This window comes from Podarcis tiliguerta (genome assembly GCF_965153285.1).
Source record: "Podarcis tiliguerta genome assembly, chromosome: 7".
Taxonomy (NCBI): domain Eukaryota; kingdom Metazoa; phylum Chordata; class Lepidosauria; order Squamata; family Lacertidae; genus Podarcis; species Podarcis tiliguerta.
The window spans coordinates 53,074,949-53,097,703 of record NC_139540.1 but is presented as its reverse complement, the minus strand read 5'-3'; the positions used below and the strand labels follow the sequence as shown (position 1 = coordinate 53,097,703).

At 44.6% G+C, this 22,755-nt stretch overlaps 1 protein-coding gene across 2 annotated transcripts; it reads right to left on the bottom strand.

The window, feature by feature from the left end:
* Window positions 1-2,705: 2,705 nt before the first annotated feature.
* Window positions 2,706-22,720, bottom strand: CNDP2 (carnosine dipeptidase 2). Of its 2 annotated transcripts, none has more exons than XM_083449822.1 (12): window positions 22,427-22,720; window positions 19,130-19,222; window positions 16,977-17,120; window positions 14,857-15,019; window positions 13,823-13,911; window positions 10,797-10,997; window positions 9,169-9,253; window positions 6,762-6,922; window positions 5,996-6,160; window positions 4,332-4,473; window positions 3,754-3,901; window positions 2,706-3,546 (listed from the first exon to the last, which is right to left on the bottom strand). In XM_083449822.1, exons 2-12 carry the CDS (start codon window positions 19,190-19,192, stop codon window positions 3,477-3,479), a joined length of 1,431 nt encoding a protein of 476 aa, XP_083305948.1. In that variant the 5' UTR covers window positions 19,193-19,222; window positions 22,427-22,720; the 3' UTR covers window positions 2,706-3,476. The 2 variants fall into 2 exon arrangements, with proteins under 2 accessions (XP_083305948.1, XP_083305947.1); XM_083449821.1 differs by having other exon boundaries at window positions 22,078-22,500.
* Between the last annotated feature and the right edge of the window lie 35 nt (window positions 22,721-22,755).

Sequence of the window (22,755 nt, the reverse complement as noted above, 5' to 3'; positions counted from 1 at the left end):
TAATTGAAGCCACATGGACATTGCACCTTGCCAGTAGCAGCCGGCAAGGTACAACAGGGGTAGGAGTGCTCTCTGATGACAACACTGCCATTTGCCAAAGTAGGGATTGTCAGCGCTATTTTTCTAGAAAAAGAGGTGCTGGAACACACTGTAAATGCCTCCTTTGTTCTCTTACGACAATGGTGTCCACCTGAGATGGAAAGAAAGCCCTGGGGATTGTGTGAGTAGGCACCAAGGATGAGGGGTTGGGGTCCAAGATCTAGGGGTCCAGAGACTCCCCATTGACTTATCCATGCCACTCTGCCCATTCACACACTGCTACTGCACTTTGCACATGCAGTTCCTGAATATGAAGCTTGAATAGGGGAACTTGTGGCTTCCCCTATGTTGTTATACTCCAGCTTCCATCAAAGCCAGCAAACATGGCCAGAGGTCAAGGATGATGGGATTTGTAGTCCAGCAACATTTGGAGAGCACGTCAGATTCACTTCAACAGTGCCTTTGGCAACCAGTCAGTTCAGCAGCTTGAGACATATTACACTAACTTTGGTTAGAGCACCAGCTAAAATACAACCCTGCCGAAGTAGAGCTAATTCAATTATGGATATGCTCCGGTAACATTCTTGGCTGCTTGTGCACAGGTCAGCTCTCGCAGGCGGCCCAAAATATGGTATGATTACGAATTCAGCCTTAGGGCTGCTTGAACGGAATACCTCTTGCTTGTCTTAAACAACTGCAGCACCTACCAGTATACAACTCAAGATATTGCTTCTCATCTTTAAATCCCTATACAGCTTAGAAATCGGATGCCTGGAGGGCTGTCTTTCTCCACATGAGTTGGCCCAAGATGTTCAGTGGAGGGCTTTGGGGGGACCCCCTTCCCTCCCTGAAGTGAGGTGGGTAATGGCCAAGAACATGCCTTCTATTTTGTGGTACCACAAATGTGGAATGCTCTTCCCACTAGGAACACTTGCATGAGACAGACCTTGATGCCTTTCTAGCACAAAGTGAAACCCTTGTTAAGCCACTCAGGCTTTTTCATGGTTTTTATCTCCGTTGATCGCTGAAATTCTGTGTCTTACTGTGAAATTACGCAGCTGCTGTTCAATTATTTCTGATTTTCGTTAATAAACTGTAAGCCACGCTGGGAGACTTATGACTGAAGAGCTGGGATGACAAGTCACAAATAAGCAAGGCTAATTTTTTTGCACATCTACTCTTATACTAAAGGGCCCTTATATGCTCTCAGCCAGAGTAACATATAAACACTCCCAGAGTCAAATATTCATCCAACACATACCTGAGATGCCCCCAGCATGTGCTCGTATACGTATAATAGTTAAAATACTTAAGTGCCTTGTTCAATAGTTAAGTGGGTAAAGGTAAAGGTACCCCTGCCCGTACGGGCCAGTCTTGACAGACTCTAGGGTTGTGCGCCCATCTCACTCAAAGAGGCCGGGGGCCAGCGCTGTCTGGAGACACTTCCGGGTCACGTGGCCAGCGTGACATCGCTGCTCTGGCTCGCCAGAGCCGCACACGGAAACGCCGTTTTACCTTCCCGCTAGTAAGCGGTCCCTATTTATCTACTTGCACCCGGGAGTGCTTTCGAACTGCTAGGTTGGCAGGCGCTGGGACCAAACAACGGGAGCGCACCCCGCCGCGGGGATTCGAACCGCCGACCTTTCGATCGGCAAGCCCTAGGCGCTGAGGCTTTCAACCACAGCGCCATCCGCGTCCCTCCGCGGGTGGAAACCACTAAACAGTTCTTGAAGTTGTTGGATGTTCAGATGACTCGGGCATATGCATCAATAGCCCAGATCCAACAGTATCAATGCATATGATTAACCCACACGTTTGGATCAACTTTGGGGCCTTTATGGCTGCAGGGAATGCATGTCACCTGAATGTGTGGCCAAAAATGTGTGCAGCCATCACACACACACACACACACATTCAGCTGATCTGTGCAAGGAAAGGTCCATTCGCATCCCCTGAGCTCTGCCCAGGTCAGGGCTATATCCACATCATCTTCCTTTCTTTTTGCCACTGCTGCCAACAATAGGTAGGGTCTTGGAGGGTGCAGAAGAATTTGTTTGGAAGTGGGGCAAATCAAGTTCCTGATCTGGGGATTAGTGACTTTAGAGCTAGTATATTATTTAAAGGGATTCTTTAGTTTTGTTGCATTTAGGAAGCAGAGTAATAAAATTCGCCTTGTTCTCTTACCTTCCACAGTCTTCAAGAAACAAATATTCACTTAGCATTTTGACAAAAGGATCTTTTTATGTAAGAACATACTTATTTTTGCTTCCTTACCTACTACACCAGTGGGCTGTATCCCACATTACCTTCAAACAGCTGAAACAAGCCAGCTTTAAACCATGGGCCGTGAAGCTAGCATGTTTCCACAGATTACTGTTAAAGTTAACTACAGTTTATTGTTTTGGCATAATACTAAGCTGCAGTTCATCGAAAAGAAAAAGCAGCTAATCTCTGCCTCAGATCCATGTTGGAAAAGGAAGGAGTGCATGGTCAAAAAGTTCATTGTAGCCTGTTCCAATCATGATAAACCATGGCTTATGACATTCACACGAAACTCCTCTCTCATCACAAATATATGCACACACCCATGAAGATATGTGCAGTCTTGCCTTTCTGATGCACTGATCACCTAAAGCTTTCTCCCTTTTAACAAGGCTACCACAGAATTAGTAGCGCCAGAGCTATTTTTTTATTTAGCAGCTTTCCACATGGAGTACAAATAATGCTTTAGAAAAACTACCAGTTCGTTGTTATTAATAGCTCAGAATATATGATGTCTTCAAGGACTGCAGAGATTCCTAACAGGCACCAGTGTCTGACGAGACACAGCCTCACAGCCAGGAGTATCACAGTGGGGAGGGGATGGACAACCATTTGCTCATTTGCCACCCACTGAAGTCCCTGCCCCCCGCCAGATCATTAGAAAAAGAAATAAAGTCATCATGAAAAGTTTTCAAAACAGAAAACACAAGGGGTTTTGCCTTGTAAAAAAAAAACTGGGAGCTGCCCTCAAATTCTGGTTTGGTAAAATTTAATGTGATAAATTTAAAGAGAAAATAATGATTATAGGAGGATGTAGAAGTGAGAGAGTTGGGTGAAGCATTACTGGTCATTTGCTGCTACTTTGACACATCAGATTACGGAAAAATAATAGACTTCCTTTCTCCCCCACCCTTTATCTTCCGTTTGAAACAGTACATAAGTAGGTTAGGGCCTTATAGTCCTGTGGTTGTACTTAAAACTGAGCACACTATTTTTGTCGTTTGTTGATCTGCCGCTATAAAGTGCTCGATATGGAGTCAAAAATATTTCACCAGGCATCTCAGTGTGAATTAGTCTGGCAGGAGAAGAGGAGACGAAAATAGTGCACTTTTTTAAAAGTTGCAAGGAAGTAACTTTCAGGTCCCAAAGCAACTTAGGTTGAAGGAAATATAGATTCAGTCCTTCAGCTGGGAAACTTCATGAAGGTATGCACCCAAGAGCTTGACACCTTGAATATAGTTGTACCTAGGAAGAAGAAATCTAGGATTAATGGATGCAATGAAAATTCACCAACACCACTGCAAAAAATGCAGGGCACAGAAATACAGTATGTATTTGTGTCAACCTAGAGGACCACAGGTACTTACTGTCCTGAGTTACCTCTCTTAGGTCTAGACAGGTGCACCTATAGAAACATAAGTAGCTGCCTCTCTTATGCACAATATGCCTTACCTGTTGAGTTTCTCATTCTGAGAATGGGCTCCATCGTCTGCAGAGCCAACGGGAAGCAGCATTACATTCTTGCCTGTTGCTTCTTGGAAGGTCAGGGTGACAGGAATGCTTCCTCCTTCTCTGGTCAAATCTGGCTCTACGCCAAAGACTAGCAGGGGAGAGAAAACACAGTGCACAACACTGACAATTTTTCATCTTTAAGTGAAAACTTAACAAACGGGTAGTCAACAAAATGCCATCCAGATGTTGTTGGACTGCAGGTTGCATCACTTGCAAGCTAGCATGAATGATGGGATCCCAGCTTAAGAAATCACCTGTCAGTCAAATTCTCTCTCTTCTGATTAATATCCCTCAAGTACTTTTCTATGAATGTGTACAAGCACCAAGAGAATAATGCTTGCCCCTGGGACAAAGCAATAATTAATCACAACAGCATTACAGCTAAGCAGGGCATTACAAAACTGATAAAAGGTTGCTTTTCATAACACAAGAAACCCATTTTAATCTCTCTGCTACATTCCAATGGGATAGGTCTCTTTCTTACTGGGGCCATTTTGATTAAGATTTCAATATCTCACCTGTTTTCATAGCTCTTCTTCCAGCCATGTAGTGGGGATGGTTGAAATCTGAAACCCAAGGCTTTCCACCATGGCCCAAGTACACTTTGAATTTGTTGGGGCTGTGCAGTTCAGCAAACTTTTTGGACAAGTAATCTTTGACCTTTAATAAAAAAGAATAAACCTTAAGACTTCTAAGAAGAGTGGAGCAATTCCATTGGTGCTCAGTTCTTTATGCATGAATTCACCTGCAGTCAGGAAAGCAAGTTTTGAAACTACATCTGAAATGCTAAGCATCACCTTTATGCAGTTCACCCACTTTCAGAGCAGGGACAAAACAGGAATTGCGTAGGAACAAATATTTTATATCCCAATTATGCATCTGTCTCACACTATCCTAGCATAAAATCCACAATATGCCTAGCTACACAGAAAACAAGTGATTCACCTGAATAAATTTGTGGATGGGGCTGATGGATGTGAAGGAAGATTTTTTTAAATAAAAAACTCCAAACCTACAAAAACCACTTAACCCATGAGGGAGTGTCTTTCCCTGTCACAGAAAAGGACCTCTGCATCTGTCCAATTATAAATTTAACAGCTGCTCTTGCTGCTAGAATAGTGCTCCAATTAATAACTGTTTGTCTAATGTGCATAATTAGTATTTTCCATATCAAGGAATAAACAGCACAATTAATTTCAACACCATTACCACCAAGATGTTTGAGAGCTGCAGCTTATAAATACTGGAGCTCTGTGAAAATGAAGGCCTTTTTAGCATGAAGACAATACACTGTGTCCATCTAAGGTCCATTACTGCCAGTCAGAACAGACAGTCCTGGAGAAGATGGACAAATATAAAATTGAGTATAAAGCGAGGAGGGACACTAAACTCAGGGGACCCATGTTTACTTTTTCTCCTATACAGAGGTACATGTTTCTGCTTCCCTCCCCCTCCCCACAGCAGAGATGCATCAAATGTTAATTATATTCAGAGAAGACCCCTTGAAATAAGTGGGCACGACTAGCTGTCATCCATTCATTTCAAGGGGTCGACTCAAAGTAGAACGTCACTGGATGCAACCTGTTCTTTCTGCTTTCCTTTTTTCCCCAATTTTTTTTTATTGGTTTTCCAAAATTTTCAAACAAGCAAACATACATACATCTTAATTGTACTTAATCCAATCATAGTAACATGGTTAAGTGACTTCCTCAAATCCCCCTGGCTGAATTTCAGTGTATATCATTGTAACAGTTTTCCAAAACCAATTTTCTCATAAAATTAACTTAATCACTTAACATCTTTCTTTCTTTTCATTTTAACTTTAAACATGTTATTCTCTAACATTACATATTTAAATCCTAAGCCTATCTGATATTTGCAAACTTTTCCAATTAAGTTATCTTAACATATTTAGCTAAATAGTCTTTGAATTTCATCCTGTTCTTTCTGCTTTCCATCCCATCGTCTTCTATTTAAGACGACTAATTTTACTCAAGAGTAGTCCTACAGAAATTTATGGGCCTAACTGACTATGTGCATTAATTTCAATGGGTCTACTCTTGAGTTAAACCTGGATGAGTACCACCCATAGTGAGATTCATCTCAGGCTGGCCCTAGACCTGGATTACCACACACACACACACACACACACACACACAAACAAACAAACAAACAAACATACCTGCTCAGTCACAACTTCTGGAGTCATGTCTGGCACCAGTCTGATTGAAAATTTGCCAATCACTTTCCGCGGAATCACAGTTTTAGCTCCCGATCCAGAGAAAGCGCCTTCTATTCCATGCAGAGACAAGGATGGGTATCGCCACCTGTGCATTAATATATCTTTCTAGAAAGGGAATTGAAGAAGAGAGATGATAGGATTCTGGAAACAGTTGTGAGTATTCAGTCTAGAGCCAGAATTAAGTCGAAAAAAACTATCAACTTACTGGGCCAATAGAAGAAGATTACTGAATAGAAGAAGAATGTGTAAACCATTGCGTTTGGAAGCTTACACACTCTTCCACCTTTCTATGCTAATCTAAAATGATAGTCATTATGTACCTTCTATTTTTTACATGGCAACTACTGTCCACTAAATGGCATATATAGAACTATAGAATTGTAGAGTTGGCCTGAGGGAGTGGGCACAGATGGTGATCTGGCCCCCCAGGCCAAAAAGTTTCCCCACCACAATTTTAAAGACCTTCAATGAAGGGGACAAATTCCTCCCAGAGGGAGTGAGTTGACAGATGGGGAGAAGGCACCACAGAAAAGGTTGCAGTAGTAGTCCAGTTAGGAGGTCACTATAGCATGGATGGTTGTCTTCAGGCCATCCCTAAAATCTTATATTGCTAGGGCAGGGAAGTGTTATGGGGAAAAATATGTAACAACACTGATTCTTCATTGCTAGAGGAACTGGATCCCAAAGATGAAGAGACCCATCACACCTTTGTTGCATGCAGCAGTCGTGTGGCTCCTACATCTTTTGCATATTCCTCCATATCAAAGTCAATTTGGTCATAAAGTTTACACTCTTCGTCAGTGAGGGGAGCCACTGCATCATTTATGCCAGGGATGAGAATCTTCCCTTTCTTATCTACCAAGCAGCCTGCAACAAAGAAGACATAAAATACCAAAGGCAGCCAGAGAAAATCTTCAAATATTGCTTGCGGATATTCATAAACCTCTTGCTTCCATGTCACATAGCTATAAATTGAATAGCAGCCTAGAGAGTACATGGAAAGAACTATAGGCACCTGATCACCGAGGGCTGATAGGACTAAGATGGGAAACATGATCCATCCAGATATTGATGGACTACAAATCCCATCATCTCTGACTGTCGGCCATGATGGCTCAGGCTGACGGAAGCTGAAGTCCCAACACCTTCCAGAGAGCCACAAATTCCTCAATCCCTGTGACAGAGGGAGCACAGCCAGCATCCTGTTTTCCAAGTGGTTTTAACATCCTCAGCAACTTTAAATCAAATAAATAAACTGAGAAGTCTTCAGTGCTGATATTTTCGTTGGCTTTCAGCACCGCCAGCTAAGCTATCTTCCTTACAGCCAATTCACAGAGTGGTTGTTTTGGTCAAGCCCAGACTGAACACCGTGGCGATAGTCATCTGAGCACTCCGCTGTGCTCCCACCTCCGATTTTTAGGACATTTCTGCTGACTCACTTGGCTGATAAATTCAGAGATTGAAGCAGTCATTCGTTTTGCATAAAACAATGAAAGGCCTCAAATATTTCCCTTTATTTTAAGGAATTTTTAAAAGTTCTAATTCACCTTTAAGCTTGAATTAGAGCATAAATATGATAACTGCAATGTGGATTCATCTTTCCCAGTGCAAAAGTCAGAAACACAAACAGAAAACAAGCCCCAAGTCTTCTGCTATAGCTGCTTGCTCATGACTTATGGACAGTCAATTCTTACAGATGTCTTGAGTGATGTTAGCCAGCCACCTATTTCTAGTAATTAATTTCTAGGAGTTTAGATTTTATTACTGCTGGTGATGTCCAAAGGCCCTCCCTACTTGCATAAGATCTCCTGAGTGAAGACTGATTTCAGAGATTGCCCTTGTTCATCCACTGCAAAAGCAGCAAACTCTATTTATTGAACCAAGGAAAATTTGCAACAACCGTCAGCCAAATCATTATTCCCAGGCCTTCCTTCAAGTAAAGATGAGAGACCAGTTCATGTGGCCAAAGTGATGGATGAGTGGATAGGCGCCAAGGAACTGAACTGTTCATGTGACTGCATACCACAACCATTGTTTGATGCACCAGCAACAATCACAAGCTGCAGCGGTGCAGTTGAAGGATGGTTTCAAACAGAAGCAGTTCACAACTATTTTCGCATACAGCCAGAGGCAGCAAAGATTCACTATGAGCCAACACATCCTTTGGTACGGAAGCAAAATGCTTGCCTATTCAATCCAACTGAATCACTCAACCCACTTGGATTAAGAACTCTAGACAGGGAATGTGGTCATCTCAGCAGTATGAGATTGTGCTGTAAAATGAGCCGGCTCACATCTGATCTGCTGCCCCAAAGTTGCTTCCAGTCCAACACTCTTACCACTCAGGGAGGGCAGGAGGGGGAGAGAGAATGTATCAGCAACTTCCATTTATTTATTTATCTTTCCATTCCATTTACCATGTCACACGATCTTATGAGACTTGAGAGAACAGAAAAAGTCTTAGCCTGGAGCTCAATTGAACAACAAATTGGGCTGTCTCATGGCTGCCCTTCAGATGTCAGATTGGGGGTGGGGGCACAGAGAGAAGGGCCACAACTTATTGGCAGGAACCTACAGGAGGGGGAAAAGTCTTGTCAAGCCATAACAACAACAACTACTACTATTACTTCTATACCGCCCTTCACCTAAAGATCACAGGGTGGTTTACAATATAAATTAGGTTATCTGTCCACCCACCTAACCATTTTAACACATACAAACCAGATTTCTTATTAAATGCTGTCTGCCTTGTGCAAGATTTGAGTAGCAACCAGAGTCCACACTCAACTGCATGCTTCAGCATAAACTAAAGCAGTATTCAAAAAGGTGAGAAGAAACTTGTGATTGTGCCTTGTAGATAACATTTACACTCAGATTATTTACGTATACCTTTGCCCCACAAACGGATCTTTGCCCTCATTAACACTCTGGCTAGTCCATCAATTGTTAACCTTGCTATTATCATAAACCCTAACTTGGCAGGGGTGGGGGTGTTGCTTTTATTTTACCTCCAGTGAGAAGGCCTTTGAACTGCAAGCACATTGCTATTTCTTCTGCAGTTGCTAGAAGATTCCCCTTTCTAAGAGCCGAACTAGGAGGTATGAGCTACTTACCCATCAAAGCAATGAGGTCCGTCATAGCCTCATGCACTGAGCCACCATAAACTCCAGAGTGAAGGTCTTTGTCACTGCATTCCACCTGTATGTCAGAAATAAACAAACCTCAAACACAATCCATTAACAATCACATGCACGTCATTATTTCCATCTTTCAGAATTACCTGGTAGCCACCAGCTTATTATACCATTGGGTCCAGGTAAGAGTTAGGCTGTTTGGAACTTTTGTTTCAGATAATCTTTTTTAAAAAAACCTACTCATTTTCAGTATTCTGCTTATGCTTAAAATTGAAATCGACTAAAATATTTCACTGTTGGTTCTATATTTATGCAAAGCTTAAAGAATCGTCCCAAGGAACCAAGCCGCTAAAAGCACTTTTGTGGTGACAGGAATAAGCCACATTTCTGCTCAAGGATTTTCTTTTTCATTTCTCTTTTTGCATGCAACAGAAAACAAATTTAGAACAAATAGAAATACATTTGTCCTTTTATCCAGTTTATCTGCTCTTGAGGCACATTAATGGTAGGTGGCTGGCATGCCTTTCAAAGTTGGACCTACAGTGATGGTTACCAGGTCCACGTTTTTGCCCAACAAGTAGCTTTTGCAAGGGTCTACCTGGTTTGTTCAGCCTGTACAACAGCCTTTGAATAATGACTGTTAATTGCATCCAAAAAGTTCACTCGGGCTTCCCCCCCCTCTTCCCATGGAAAGTGGCGGGGTGAGGGGGGGGGAGCATCAGGAGAACCCCAAGAACAGTACATGGGGGAGGAGACAGAGGATCATTCCATCTGACAAGCTGAAATGCTTGTACAGATGCTATGTTTGTCAAAGTGTGACATTGAATTCCACGTATAATGTTTGATAGACACTAGAATGCCATTACAGTGGTGCCTCGCAAGACGAAAAGAATCCGTTCCGCCAGTCTCTTCGTCTTGCGGTTTTTTTCGTCTTGCGAAGCAAGCCCATTAGCGGCTATTAAAGGCTTAAGGGATTAGCGGATTAGCTGCTAAAAGGCTATTAGCGGCTTAGATCAGCTGATAAGCGGCTTAGATCAGCTGTTAGGCGGCTTAGCCATCAGCTGTCAAGCGGCTTAGCTAACAGCTGTTAAGCGGGTTAGGAGCTTGGGAAAAAGGGGGGGGGAGGGGAAAAAAACCCCAGGAATCGCAAGACATTTTCGTCTTGCGAAGCAAGCCCATAGCAAATTCGTTTTGCGAAGCACCTCCAAAACGGAAAACCCTTTCGTCTAGCGGGTTTTCCGTCTTGCAAGGCATTCGTCTTGCGGGGCACCACTGTATTACTGTGTTACAGATGCACACTTATAATTGTATATAAATAATATTCATAAGCCAAGTGCTATCGCATTTTCTAAAACTACCAAGATTTGGTGTTCTGCATACTTCTGTTCAAACAAGTCAACCACACAGATGTCGACTCTTCAACAATTAAAATTAGTATCTTAGTCCAAGTATGTTTTTCTCACGAGTAGATCTGTTGAAATTAATGAGCATAATTAAGTTAGGTCCTGGAATTTCAACTGGTCTGTTCTGAGTAAAACTAAGTTGAATACAACTCATAAAGTATACTTGTCTTCTTTAATAGGAATATTTGTTCTTTTAATCTTTACCTCTATGAAGTAATAGCAGATGCCCCTCAGGCCATAGGTGATACAGGGCTTCTTCTTGCCCAGCCAGTAGTTGTCAGAGATGCAAACATAGTCTACACCTTTGAAGAAGGCATCTTTCTGTGCAAAAATCAAATCATCAAGGCCTTCAGAGCCAGACTCCTCCATACCTTCTAGGCAGAACTTGACATTAACCGGAATTTCCTGTGTAGAGAAAATGGAACAGAATGAGCTGAAAAGGGTGTGCACAGTGTTTTTCACAATTTATGCTTGCAGCAGGTTTTAATCAGTCAAACACCTGGTTGAAGAGAAAACTTTTCACCAGGCAAGCCTCCTGGGGAAGAGCATTTCACAAACTTGAGGTACTTCCATTTATTTTTTCCTAGTACCCCAAGATCCAGCAGCTGGAACAAAGTGCAAAATAGTGGCTCAGAAAGAAAGGCAGATAGGATAGGTCATCCACAAGTACATCAGAGTCCAGGAATCTGTTTTCAGTACCAGAATTAAGCTTACAGTCCCTTCACACAAAACTCCATTCCTGGTTTCCCTTCCCTCCAAACTTGTAGCAGCATAATTTGGGATGTGTGGGGTGGAGGTTGTTGCTATTGTTTAACAACTGGAAATGAGAACTGCAAATCATGTAAGGGCCAGACACCACACCTTGGAAACTCTGTGAACTTATTCAGAGTAGATGGCAGGTTTGGTACAGGATGGGTGATAAGGAGGACTTGAACCCTTTAGCCCCTCTGCTATGGTTCTGATCCAGATTGGGGTGAACATTACTATTTCCATCAAGACAAAAGTTTTGTTTGCAACATTTTTTGTTGCTTGATGTACTGATGTGGCCGTCTTATATTAGCCCACATCAAAGCGGCCCTTGACTGATTTGGGTGGTTCCAAACCTGTGGATTAGGATAGGAGTGGGGAACCTTTGCCAGATGCAGCCCTCTGTGCCTCTCTATCTGGTCCTCTGGATACACTTTAGGCCAGGGGTCAGCAAACGTTTTCCGCAGGGGGCCAGTCCACTGTCCCTCAGACCTTGTGGAGGGCCAGACTCTAAAACAACGAATTCCTATGCACACTGCGAGGGGGGCAAGTAGTCCTCCTCCCTGCCTAACCCCCAGCCCTAGCCGCCTTCTCGGTTTGCTGCCTGCCTCATTCGCGTAAGGGCTGGCGGGGGTGACCGACACAGGCTTCCTCCGCGTCTAGAGAAAGAAGGCACTGCACTTACCTTCCCAGGGGCTGCTGCTGCCACCACCACTGCTTCTTGTGAAGCGGGGGTAGGCAGAGTGAGCTCGTCCGCTCCGGTCACTGGCCCACAGGAGCACCAGGGCGGCGGCAGGAGGAAGAGGCCGAGCAGTGGCAGCTCTGCCAATCAAACCTCACCTGGTTTACCTCAGCGCTGCGTGGGGACGTCTCTGCCAATCAAACGCCTCTGAGGTAAACCAAGTGCAGCGTTTGATTGGCAGAGACGTCCCTGTGCAGCACTGAGGTAAACCAGGTGCGGTATTTGATTGGTAGAGCTGCCACTGCTCGGCTTCTTCCTCCCATTGCCATCGCTGGGAGTCTTGGCTTCATGGTGGGTTCTGGCTTCATGGCATGGGCCGGATTTAGGACCCAGGTGGGCCTGATCTAGCCCAGGGTCCGTGGTTTGTCGATCCCTGCTTTAGGCCATATCTCTTCCCTAGCCACACTCCTCACTGGCCTTGAGAGTTTTTGCCTGCCTAGAATGTGTCCTTGAATTCTGATAATGCTGCTTGCTTGCCTGATGGAGGATACAGAGGGGTGGGGGGTGTAGAAATTAGGCCATTGTATAAAGATAAAATCGGTTGCTTCACTCACTTTTATCTCTGCTCCACATGGCAGCATGGAGCCCCCAGAAGGTTATGCATTCCTCTGGCTGAAACAGGTTTCCCCACCCCTGGATTAGAGGACATAATGTCTGTACCAGTCCTTGAGCAAATCAGCCCGTAAATTACCGCTCTTCTGTTATGAATAGCAAATGCCCCTAGTGGCAAATTACTCAGGACTAGAACAGCCTCACCTTCCTCCAGCCTTAAACAACTAACAGAATGGGCAGTGCTTGTGTATTTCAGGGGACATGTGCTGTGGGAGTCACTCCCCACTGCCAACCCTAACTCGCTCTTCTCACTTATCCAGTACAATAGCATTCACCAACTTGGTGGCTGGGGCTGATGGCAATAGCGCTCCAAACCCATCGGGAGGGCAGCAGGTTGGCAAAAGCTCAGTTGGTAGAGCACGAGACTCTTAATCTCAGGGTTGTGGGTTTGAGCCCCACATTGGGCAAAAGATTGCTCCATTACGGTGGGTTGGACTAGCTAGCCCTCGGGGACCCTTCCAACCCTACAATTCTATAGAACAGAACATTGAGCAGGAGCTCAGGCTTGGGACCAGAGCAGCTCCTGGTGCTGAACTTCAGCAATCTAGTGCTATGTGGCAATTGCAGTCATTCCACCTGGCTGCAGCTAAGCAGGGGGGAGAGGCAGCACAACCCCTTCCACCATCTTCACTGAGACCAATTGTTGTTTGGCTCTTCCTCCATGGCCAGTCCACTCAGCCATGATGCAACTAAAAGTCTTGGGTATTCATACCTGTTTGATTTCCATCTTCCCTTCCAATACTTGTAAACCTGAGAAGAAGGGTCACTCTCATTTTTTCATCTTTGTATAGTGCCTAGGAAATTTTCAGAACTAGATAGGTAATGACAACGATGATGACTAAGAACGGGGTAAAAGGAGCAAACCTAAAACATAGCCTGCCTAGTGTTGCCTTGTTGCAGCCTTGGAGAGCAGAACAAGCTGGGGGGGGGGGGGGAGCCAAGCAAATACTTCCAGAGAGTCAAAAAACTTGCCATTCAGCAGATAACAAACCATGGCTCTTGGACTAATTCTGTATCCAGCAGATTTAATCGTTATCTTTACTGATAACTGCAGTAGTTTAAAACAGTGAAGGTCAAAAATTTAATCTTTTACTAGCAGAAGCAAGCTGAAAGAGGATTCAAACCATACCTGTTTAGTTTGTTGATAAGCCTCCAGGGCATTCAGCCAGGCAAGCACTGGGCCTTTATCATCTGTCGACCCTCGGCCATACAGCTTTCCTAGGCAGAAGGAGTGACAATACTCTTAATTAAAACCATTCACAGGCCATGCAGTTCCTTCCAAAACAGCATACCATTATAAAGTAATAAAATTATTTATTATTATGAATAATAATAATAAACATCTCCAGCAAAACAAAAGCAGATTGGAGCAGGAAATTATTTCTAGTACATGAGCCAGGACCAAAATTAGTAGCAAATTGGTACTACTGAGGGCAAGATCTAAACCCTCAGTAGTTGGAAAATATCTGGAGTCCTTAGTTATCATAGTCTTATACATTTTTTTTATGATTCTGAAGTTTCAGATTCCCAGTTCCTTATTCAATAAAGAGCTGTGTGAACAACCTAAGTTTATTTGACCCTACACCAAAAAATGTGAATAGTAATAGTCCAAATCATGCATTTTCATCATTGGGAAATGCTCCACTTCAAGCTGCATCATCATTCTCTGGGGCAAAATGTTATCTCTGCGCAATGGCAACAGCTGCCACAAATCAACAAGGGAACCCCAAAATAAGAATTGGGCCAGACCAAGTGACACATTTGTACCACCAGGGAAGTGTCCCGTACAAGGAAATGGTCACTTGGATGGAGAGCTGCAAGGAAGCTATTGTTACCATAGTGTCAGTTTGTGAAGGCTGGAATTTGCTTAGTCATTAGCCTTTAAATCAACAATCACAAGCCTACTTATTACTATAACGAACAAAATTGAATATTTCCTGGCTACTGAGCATTCTCAGTCTTTACTGGGGTTTTTCTTTGGATGGGTGGGTGGGTGGAGAGCAGGTCCATTGCACCATTATTGTATTTTTCACCATTATCTGCATTTAACTGTGGTTGGAATTCCTGCTACTCTTTTTTTAGAGTAATGTCTAGCTTGACAGGCATTTTATCTTTGCAGGTAAAAATTCATAGAGAGGCAAGCCAGGTGTTTGCATGCCTTACCGTCTCTTTCCACCAAGGTGAAAGGTTCGCTGTCCCAGCCATCGTCTAGTGCTGCAGGTTGTACATCCAGGTGTCCGTAGATGCAAACTGTCTTCTTGCGAGGATCTGAGCCAAGTGTGCCCAGAATGATTGGAGGCAGAGGAATCTCTGAACCGTCAGGCAGCTAGAATTAGAGATGCAAACTGTAAATGGCAAAATGCATCTAAGGGCCTTTATTCTTATTATCATTTGAGGTACCATGAATTCCATTGCAAGATGTATAAGCCAATGTTCTCAAAAGCACATTTCTGTATTATTATTGCAGGTTTCCAAAGAGGGAGGGAGGAACATGTGGTCATGAAGATGCAGCTGGACTATAAACCCCACCATCCATGCCCACACTGCCTGGGGCTGATGGGAGTTGTAGTTCAACAGAATTCAGAGGACCACAGGCTCCCCATCCCTTCTTTAAGGTACTGTGGGCCACATATGATCTGCTGTTCCTTAGCAGCCCTGACCTGTTTCCCCTTCCCTGCATTTCCCGCTGCTGCTGCTGCTCCCCTTGGCTGCCTAAACTCCTGTGGCAGCTGCCATACTTTCTTAAGATACCAAGGATGCAAGTATGCAATGTAAAAACACCCAGCCAATGCATTTTCATGTGATAACATTGCATTACGCTTTTGAAAAACAAGGTACATTAGGGTTTTAAGAAGTGCCTTCTCTTCTATAATGCAGCGGAAAATGCAACGCATGTGGTGGTCCGCAATCAGAAAATATGCGCAACTCTGAAATGAATACTATTGAGTACACTGTTTAAGTTTGCAGGAAATATTTATTAATAATTTTAAGTTTCTGCAAGGAACGCACTGCTACATTGTGCAAGCAGGGGGGAAAGAATGCAAATTCAAAAGGTACCATTCAATACATTAAACAAGTTCCTATAACATAGTTAATCATAGCTCATCTGGGAGTTACACAGAGAGCAGAATCTAATTTCTACATATTAAAACCAGATGAGTCATGAAATATGGTGGTTTTCCTTTTCCAAGTTTCCTGCTAGTGCTTGTTTGACTTGATTCACATGACATTGAATGTCATGATGACATTCTACAGCAGGAGTGGGGAACCTTTCACCCATCAGATGATATTTGATATGTTATTATTTATTAAATTTGTATGCTGTTGCTAAACTATCAGTCCCTGGCAAGCATGGCCAATGGCTGGGGATGATGGGACATTCAGCAACATCTGCAGAGTTAAAGGTTCCCTACATCCGGTCTACAGCAAACTCCTTTTGCTGTAGAGACAAGTGACAGAATGGAGAGCTGCAAGTTTTCCTAAGCAGAAAAAGAACAGGCTGCTGTTGGCAAAACTAAGTTTGGAGACTTAAATATCACATCTAGCTTGTGGCTCTAACACATCTTTGCATTTAACACGGGTATTTAAAAAGTGGAGATAGCATCAGAAGGGATGTGTGATCATTATCAGGGTTGCAGCAGGCAGGGAAGATAACTCTTCCCTCCCTTGATGTGGTCCTCTCAAAACAGCCACTGGATTGAAAAAATGTTACTTATCCAAGTGGCTCTAATGCAAAACTAGAGTTATTCTTATTACATGGCAATGGTTTTCAACCACTGATACACAGCCTGAGACAAAGGCAGAGCTACCAGAAAACAAAGACCAAGCCTGCCCTTGAAGGTAAAAACAAAATCACCCACATAAATAAATAGAACAGGCTGAGCATGATACAGCTTGCTTTGAAGACAAGGCTTTGAAGAGCAAGCAAGGCTCATGGTTCAAGCAGCAACCCCCAAGACTCGCTCCAGATCGTACAGAAATTTGTCCCCCATCAACAGCCAAGCCATGCTGGTTCCCAAGGTCTTAGAAAGACGACGGCGAAAGCAGCAATCTTTATAAGATGTGAAGCAAGTGCACAAATGGAGATCTGCAGGCAGTAAACTTAGCACATGTAGCACAGTTCCGGCAGCTGGGTGCTGCTATTTGCTTCTAAGCCGCCCCCTCTCCCCCCAGGACCAGACAAGTACAGCAATTGTCCACAGGCAATAACAGGACATAGGAAACACCCCTAACCCAGGGTGCTGTATCCAATTGAAAGCACTACCTTGGCTAAATCTACCTACCTTCTGTTTTCCGATATCCTTCAACTCCGTTGTGCCACCCAGCCGCTCAATGTCCTTGGCAGCAACTTCCATCATTCGTTTGATTTCTCCCCTCTTTTCCGGCCATGCTGACACACTCTGGATAGCCACCCATTGGGCCAGCCGCTATAGGTAAGTAGTTCAGGAAAGAAGCAGGACCGGAGATGAGAAAGATAATAAAACATCTGAGGCTTTTATTTTGCTTGGCTAGGATTTTAGAGGAGGCAAGCTGCAAAGGTGGGTGTTTTGGAAGACGAAACACTAATGCTCCTCTCCATTTTCCAACCGTGTGTGTGTGTGCGCGTGCAAGCACACACACATGCCCCGTTGCCCCATTACTGGAGATAACCAGAGACACCCCCACCCAGCCAATCTAGGGAGGTGGAGTGCAACCCAGAGTGGAAAAAGCCAGGTTTTTTTGAACAATGTCATGTGTTAAATAGTGTTTTCACTCTGTTCTTACCCAGTGGCTCCCAAGCTTTTTACCATTTAGTACACCTTCTGATTTTAAAGTTGAAATCTATCACATTTGGTTATGGGCACACTCCAGCACCCCTCTTTGCATTTGCCTAGTTCAAAGCACAATGCGGGAGCAAGTAAAGCCCACTTCAGAGCCACAGCACTGTAGCAGACCACCTGATTTGCACACTAAGGATCATAAGTTCAGTCCTCAGTGTCTCCAAATAGAAGTGGGAAAGACCCCTGTTTGAAATCTTGGTGAGCTACTGCAAGTTAGTGTAGACAATATCAGTTAGCCAGATAGACCCAAGGCCTGAGTCGATATAAAGGCAGCTTCCCATGTTTCCTATGACTACACACAGGCTATTTCTATTCAGTATGGTTGACTGTCATGGTGACAAATGGCCCCATGAAAGTGGCCGTTTACAAGGGCTGTTGGAGCTTCTGTCAACAAACAACTTGCTAGTCAGCACTTAAATTGTGCTCAGAGGCTACACCCAAGGCATAACTAGTTTCAGTTCCTCCAGCCAAGTGATAGTGCTACTCACAATATATGTGCGTGTGTGGACACAACTGCAAAACGCTGTTACCATTTCCCAGTCTTCCATTCATTTCACAAACCATCCAAGGGCCTCTAAATGAGGCAGCAAACCTGTGTCTAAGCTATACCAGTTCAGATTGCTGCTAAAGAATCATATGAATGAATGCTCCTCCACACAAAAGCACACACACAAACACAAACACACACACACTCTTGCAGTCTGAACCAATACTGTCCAGATGCAGAACATGTACACTCTCCTCAATCTAAGTAGTAAAGAATTTTGAAAATCTTCATGGAAATAAGTTATGAATTATATTGTCCTCCAACCTCCAACCTCATCTGTATGTGGTGTTCTCCGCAAAGGAAACAGCAACTATAGAGGTTTCATTGTGGCCCATGAGTCTTATGGCTAATGCAGGCTTAATGTTCTTTATTCCTTGGCTAGTACTATCAATGCGCTGATGGAAACCTTAACCATTGTTAAGGTGTGGTAGGTGCGGAGACAGAGTGAGAGAAGCATGCGATACTCTTGGGTTTCTTAACTGAGACTGGAATAGTATGTCTGCACCAGCTTTGTGGTTTAAGAAAATTATGGAACAGGAAGCATTTAGAGATGGGTGGCTCTGCAAATGAAAACTTCCCAAGCCACCAAGGATACAGTCCTCCCACTCAGCATGTGGTTTTTAGGACAGCCAAATCAACTTTTCGGCTGTCATCTAAGACTAGCCAGCAACTGCTCTGCAACACTTGCTTCACAAGCCTGTTATTTAGAGAAGGAATTTTGCAGCTCAACATATGCATACAGGTTTGAATCCAAACTTAAGCCTTCTGTGAATAAAAAGCATCTTTCAGTCCAGGGACAACTTTTGATCCAGCAGAAGGAGAATGGGGTAGGTGATGGTTTTAATGGATTCCTCCCCCAACCCCCATTTCTAGAGGATCTCCCAACTTGTCCCCAGTGGATTCACTGCACTGTTTGTAGCACAGCAGCAAAAGTTTTCTCCTCTGCCAGCAGGATGTCCCCTAAGTGATGCTCCTAATGGTGGCAGCAAAATCAAGATGTAAGGTATAGGCTCTGCAGCCTGAGGAAGCCAAGACTGGATTTAAAATGTCCACAGAAGAGGCCACTTACCTCAACATACAGGTCCTGGTGTTTATCAACATACTCAAAGAGGGGCTCAAGGACAGATGACATTTTCTGATCTGAATAGTGCGGCTGAAAAATCTAAAAGGCAAATTGAAAAAAGAAGAAAGGGGAGAAAGGATATTTAGACTCCAGAGCTTTCCAAAAGTTTGCAGTATTAGCTGACAAGAGGGTGCCTTTATACTTTACACATGAATGTCTGCCTCTAAACTGCCTCACTGCAGTTTCAGGGAAGTCATGAGGACTTGATAAAGGAGGCAGCTCACCATGAATCATTCTGCAGATCACATGATGGAAGTAAGCACACTAAGAAAAGCAGTGTCAGCTCTCTACTTAAAACTCTGCAGTTTCAGGGGAGGTCACTCTTGTGACAAGCATCAATTTAAGATGAGCTGTGTATATCTTGTTCCACTTTGCTTGACAGACTGCACAGTACTTGTGGTGAGCAAATCATCGGCAGGGACTGCTGAGAGAACCATTTACATACAAGAGTGATCTCGTAGCAGAGGCTCAACAGCAAGTTTAAAAATCAAGGTGTGTTCATGAGCACTCAACTAGCTCGTTCTGCAGGAGCCAGGGGGAGAGGTGAGCCAGCAGAGTTAACAGGGACTGCAGGAATTAGGAGAAGCACTGGCTGGATTCATGGTTTTTCCCACATTGTGATTTTTGCATAGGGCGTGCACACACACGATTCATGATATATTGCCAGGCCAAAAATTATGAAACTGATATGATGATATGGACTTCAGACAAGTTTTGGACAATATATCACCCAGCCCTGTCATTCACAATCAACATTTTGCAATATAAGCAAAGGAAAGTGGCCGTGCACATTTTTGTGCCATCTTTAGGAACATGCCAAAACTAATCAGCACCAAAAGAAAGTGGCTGAGCACCTGAACTTTTAAATTTGGTTTGTGCCGGCCTTGGAAGAATTTTCATGCTTGGCAAACAGGTTTTCGCAGAGGTTAATGTTTCAATTGGTCTTCTGTTATCACACAACTGATCCACTCTGGAGTGTCAATTTAACAATGGGAGTTACTGTTTACTTCATTCCTTAGTATTCCCACCCACATACACCAAGTCCTAATAGAACAATTTCAAGAACAATTTCTGCAGCCAGCAGTTTTACAGCAGTGCTGTAGGTAGAGTGTCATTTAGCAGTAAATATAGAATCAAATATTCATGCTGTCTACTTTAGCGGGCTTCATCCAGATTTGAGTCAAAGTACACCACCATGGGGAGGCTGTCAAATCACTTTCCCTGGGCGAAGCAATTCCACTCCACTCTCAGCTGCAATATCTGAATGTACTACCCAATGTGGCAGATTTCTAGGCCCTTCTTCCAGGGGCTTCCTGCTCTGATATCTGGATTTGGAATGGGCTTTCCAAAGAAGTACTTTTTGCAGAAGCTTTTGTACAAGCAGGGAGGTAAGTGGTACAGTATCAGGTTCAATATGCTGTCTGAAACTCTGGAGAGCAACTGTCAGTCAGTACAGACAATAGATGAACCATTGGTCTAATTCAATATAAGGCAGATGTTGATGTGATTTATTTTTATTTTTTTACTGAGGGTGTGACAGCTCAGCAAAACTAATTTTTTTAACTCTCTGGTTATTTTTCTTTTTAGGTGTTTTTAATTGATTGTTGCTTGATAACTACCTTTAAATATTTTTAAAGACATTTAGCACAGAAGTATTTACAAATCTTTGGCCATATCACTCACGCCTACAGTCTGGACTAACATTAATTTAAAACAGTTTTTATGGCTTGTGGGCATGAGGACACACTGAACTAGGTTCTTTAGTTCAAATAGAGTCTTCTAGTTTGTGGGATTCTTTTTTGTCACAGATGCCTCAGTTTTGCCAATTTCAGTAAGGTGCAAAGTTGGAGGGGGCAGCATTCTTAGAATTAAGGAAGGAATGTGCCTTTGAGCACATACTCAGCCCAAAAAATTGTTTTCAGTCCCAGAACAGAGGTCAGTCTTGTCACACAAAAATCCAGTAATCCAAATAGTACCGCATCGTGCTATAAAGCTGTTGTGTGCATGCGTGCAAAACAGTCAGTGAAGATACACTGCACAAGGAAGAAGCGAAAGGGAACTGGAACTGAAACTGGCAGAAAGAAGGAAAGGGTACAAGAAGTTGCCACAGTGCCATTGCTACAGCGTGGAAATGCAGAGGCTATGGAAGGCCCATTCCTAAAACAGACCACAGTTGTCAGCAATGACAAGAGATATGTGCTCCTGCATTCAACAAAGCTACTTTTATCTTTCTCCCACAGTTCAGCTGAGATGCTTACAATTTTAAGAAGCCTGCCTTGCTCAGTTTGTTGCGCAGGTTCATTCCACTTTAGGGCGCATCCTGCACTGGCCTGTCACTTTCAAGAGGCACTTGTTCTCCTTCCTCAGTGGCACAACCCACAGAAACCTGCAGTTTGGAGGCCCCACATGCCATTTGCCTTAAAGAGACACAGCAGCAGGAGGCAGCAGTGGGGATGAGATCCTTTGAGGGCCAATGTAACCAAGGCTGGCCCAATACATTTTGTCACCTGAGGTCAACCACCACATGAGGACCCCTCACCTCCCTGCCTGGGAAGGAGTATCGAAGTTAGGTACATGGGAGGAGGGGCGGATAAAGATATACAGCAGCTACTGCTACCCTGTGAATCCTGCCACCTGAGGCAGTCACCTCGCCTCACCTCATGGGTGGGCCGGCCCTGAGCACATCGTGCAACCTCATTTGCAGGACACCTTCAAGCCCCTGAGAAAGCAAAGGCCCCACCCTTCGCCCTTTGACACGCAGCTCCCAAGGAAGCAGGGCGGAGACCCACCAAGGCCGAATTAGGCCCATTCCGCTCCCCAAAGAGGAACGTCCCGTCCCGCAGCCGCAACACCGCCCTGCTGGAGGCAGCACCGCCTGGATGGAGCCCACTCACCCTGCGAATCGGGGCGGGTCTCCACCTCCTCGCGCGGCAGCCGGGGCGGAGAAGTGCCCTGCAGCCCCTGGACAGGATCAGCGCCGCAGCCATCGCTGGAGGGTGGCGGGGGGAGCGGAGGGAGGCCCGCCGGGGATGGGAGGGGACCAAGGGATGAGGCGACAGGCGCAAATCCCCTGCGGCTCCTCCTCGCCATCTGCCCACGATGAGAAGCGGGAGGCGGCGGCGGGGAAGGGAAGCGGATCCCGGCAAAGTTTGCCAACTCGGCACCCCGGATCTGCAGCCCCCTTCCCCTCTCTTCTCCCTCTCCCCCTTGAATCAGCTGTGCCGGGACGGAGCCGCTACTCACCCTGCGCCGCGTTCCCACGTGTACCTTCCGCAGTTGCCGTCCAGCAGCGATGGAAGAGCGAGCAAAAGGCAGAGAGCTCGGATCTTAAAATCCTCTCGGGGGCCCGCCCCTTTGGAACCGCGCGAAGGCCAATCAGCGCCCGTCCGCGCGGCTCGGTTCGGAATCATTGGCCGCGAAGCAGGAAGGAGAGAAGGCCAGAAGGGAAGCGAAGCGGGCGGCGAGGAGCCCCAGAAGCCCGCTGGCCCAGCCTTTAAAGGACTCGCGTCGGTGCTTCCCGGCCGTAAGGTCTTGGGAGTCGTGAGCCTTCCGGTTAGGAGCCGGGGAATATG

Excerpts from the sequence above, each read along its gene's own strand:
- CNDP2 (XM_083449821.1), bottom strand. The coding sequence starts at position 22,170 with ATGGCTGCGGCGCTGATCCTGTCCAGGGGCTGCAGGGCACTTCTCCGC. Across the intron at positions 6,161-6,761 it reads GACTGCTGCATGCAACAAAG|AAAGATATATTAATGCACAG; the intron begins GTGTGATGGGTC and ends TTCCCTTTCTAG. Across the intron at positions 3,902-4,331 it reads AAGAAGAGCTATGAAAACAG|TCTTTGGCGTAGAGCCAGAT; the intron begins GTGAGATATTGA and ends CTCCCCTGCTAG.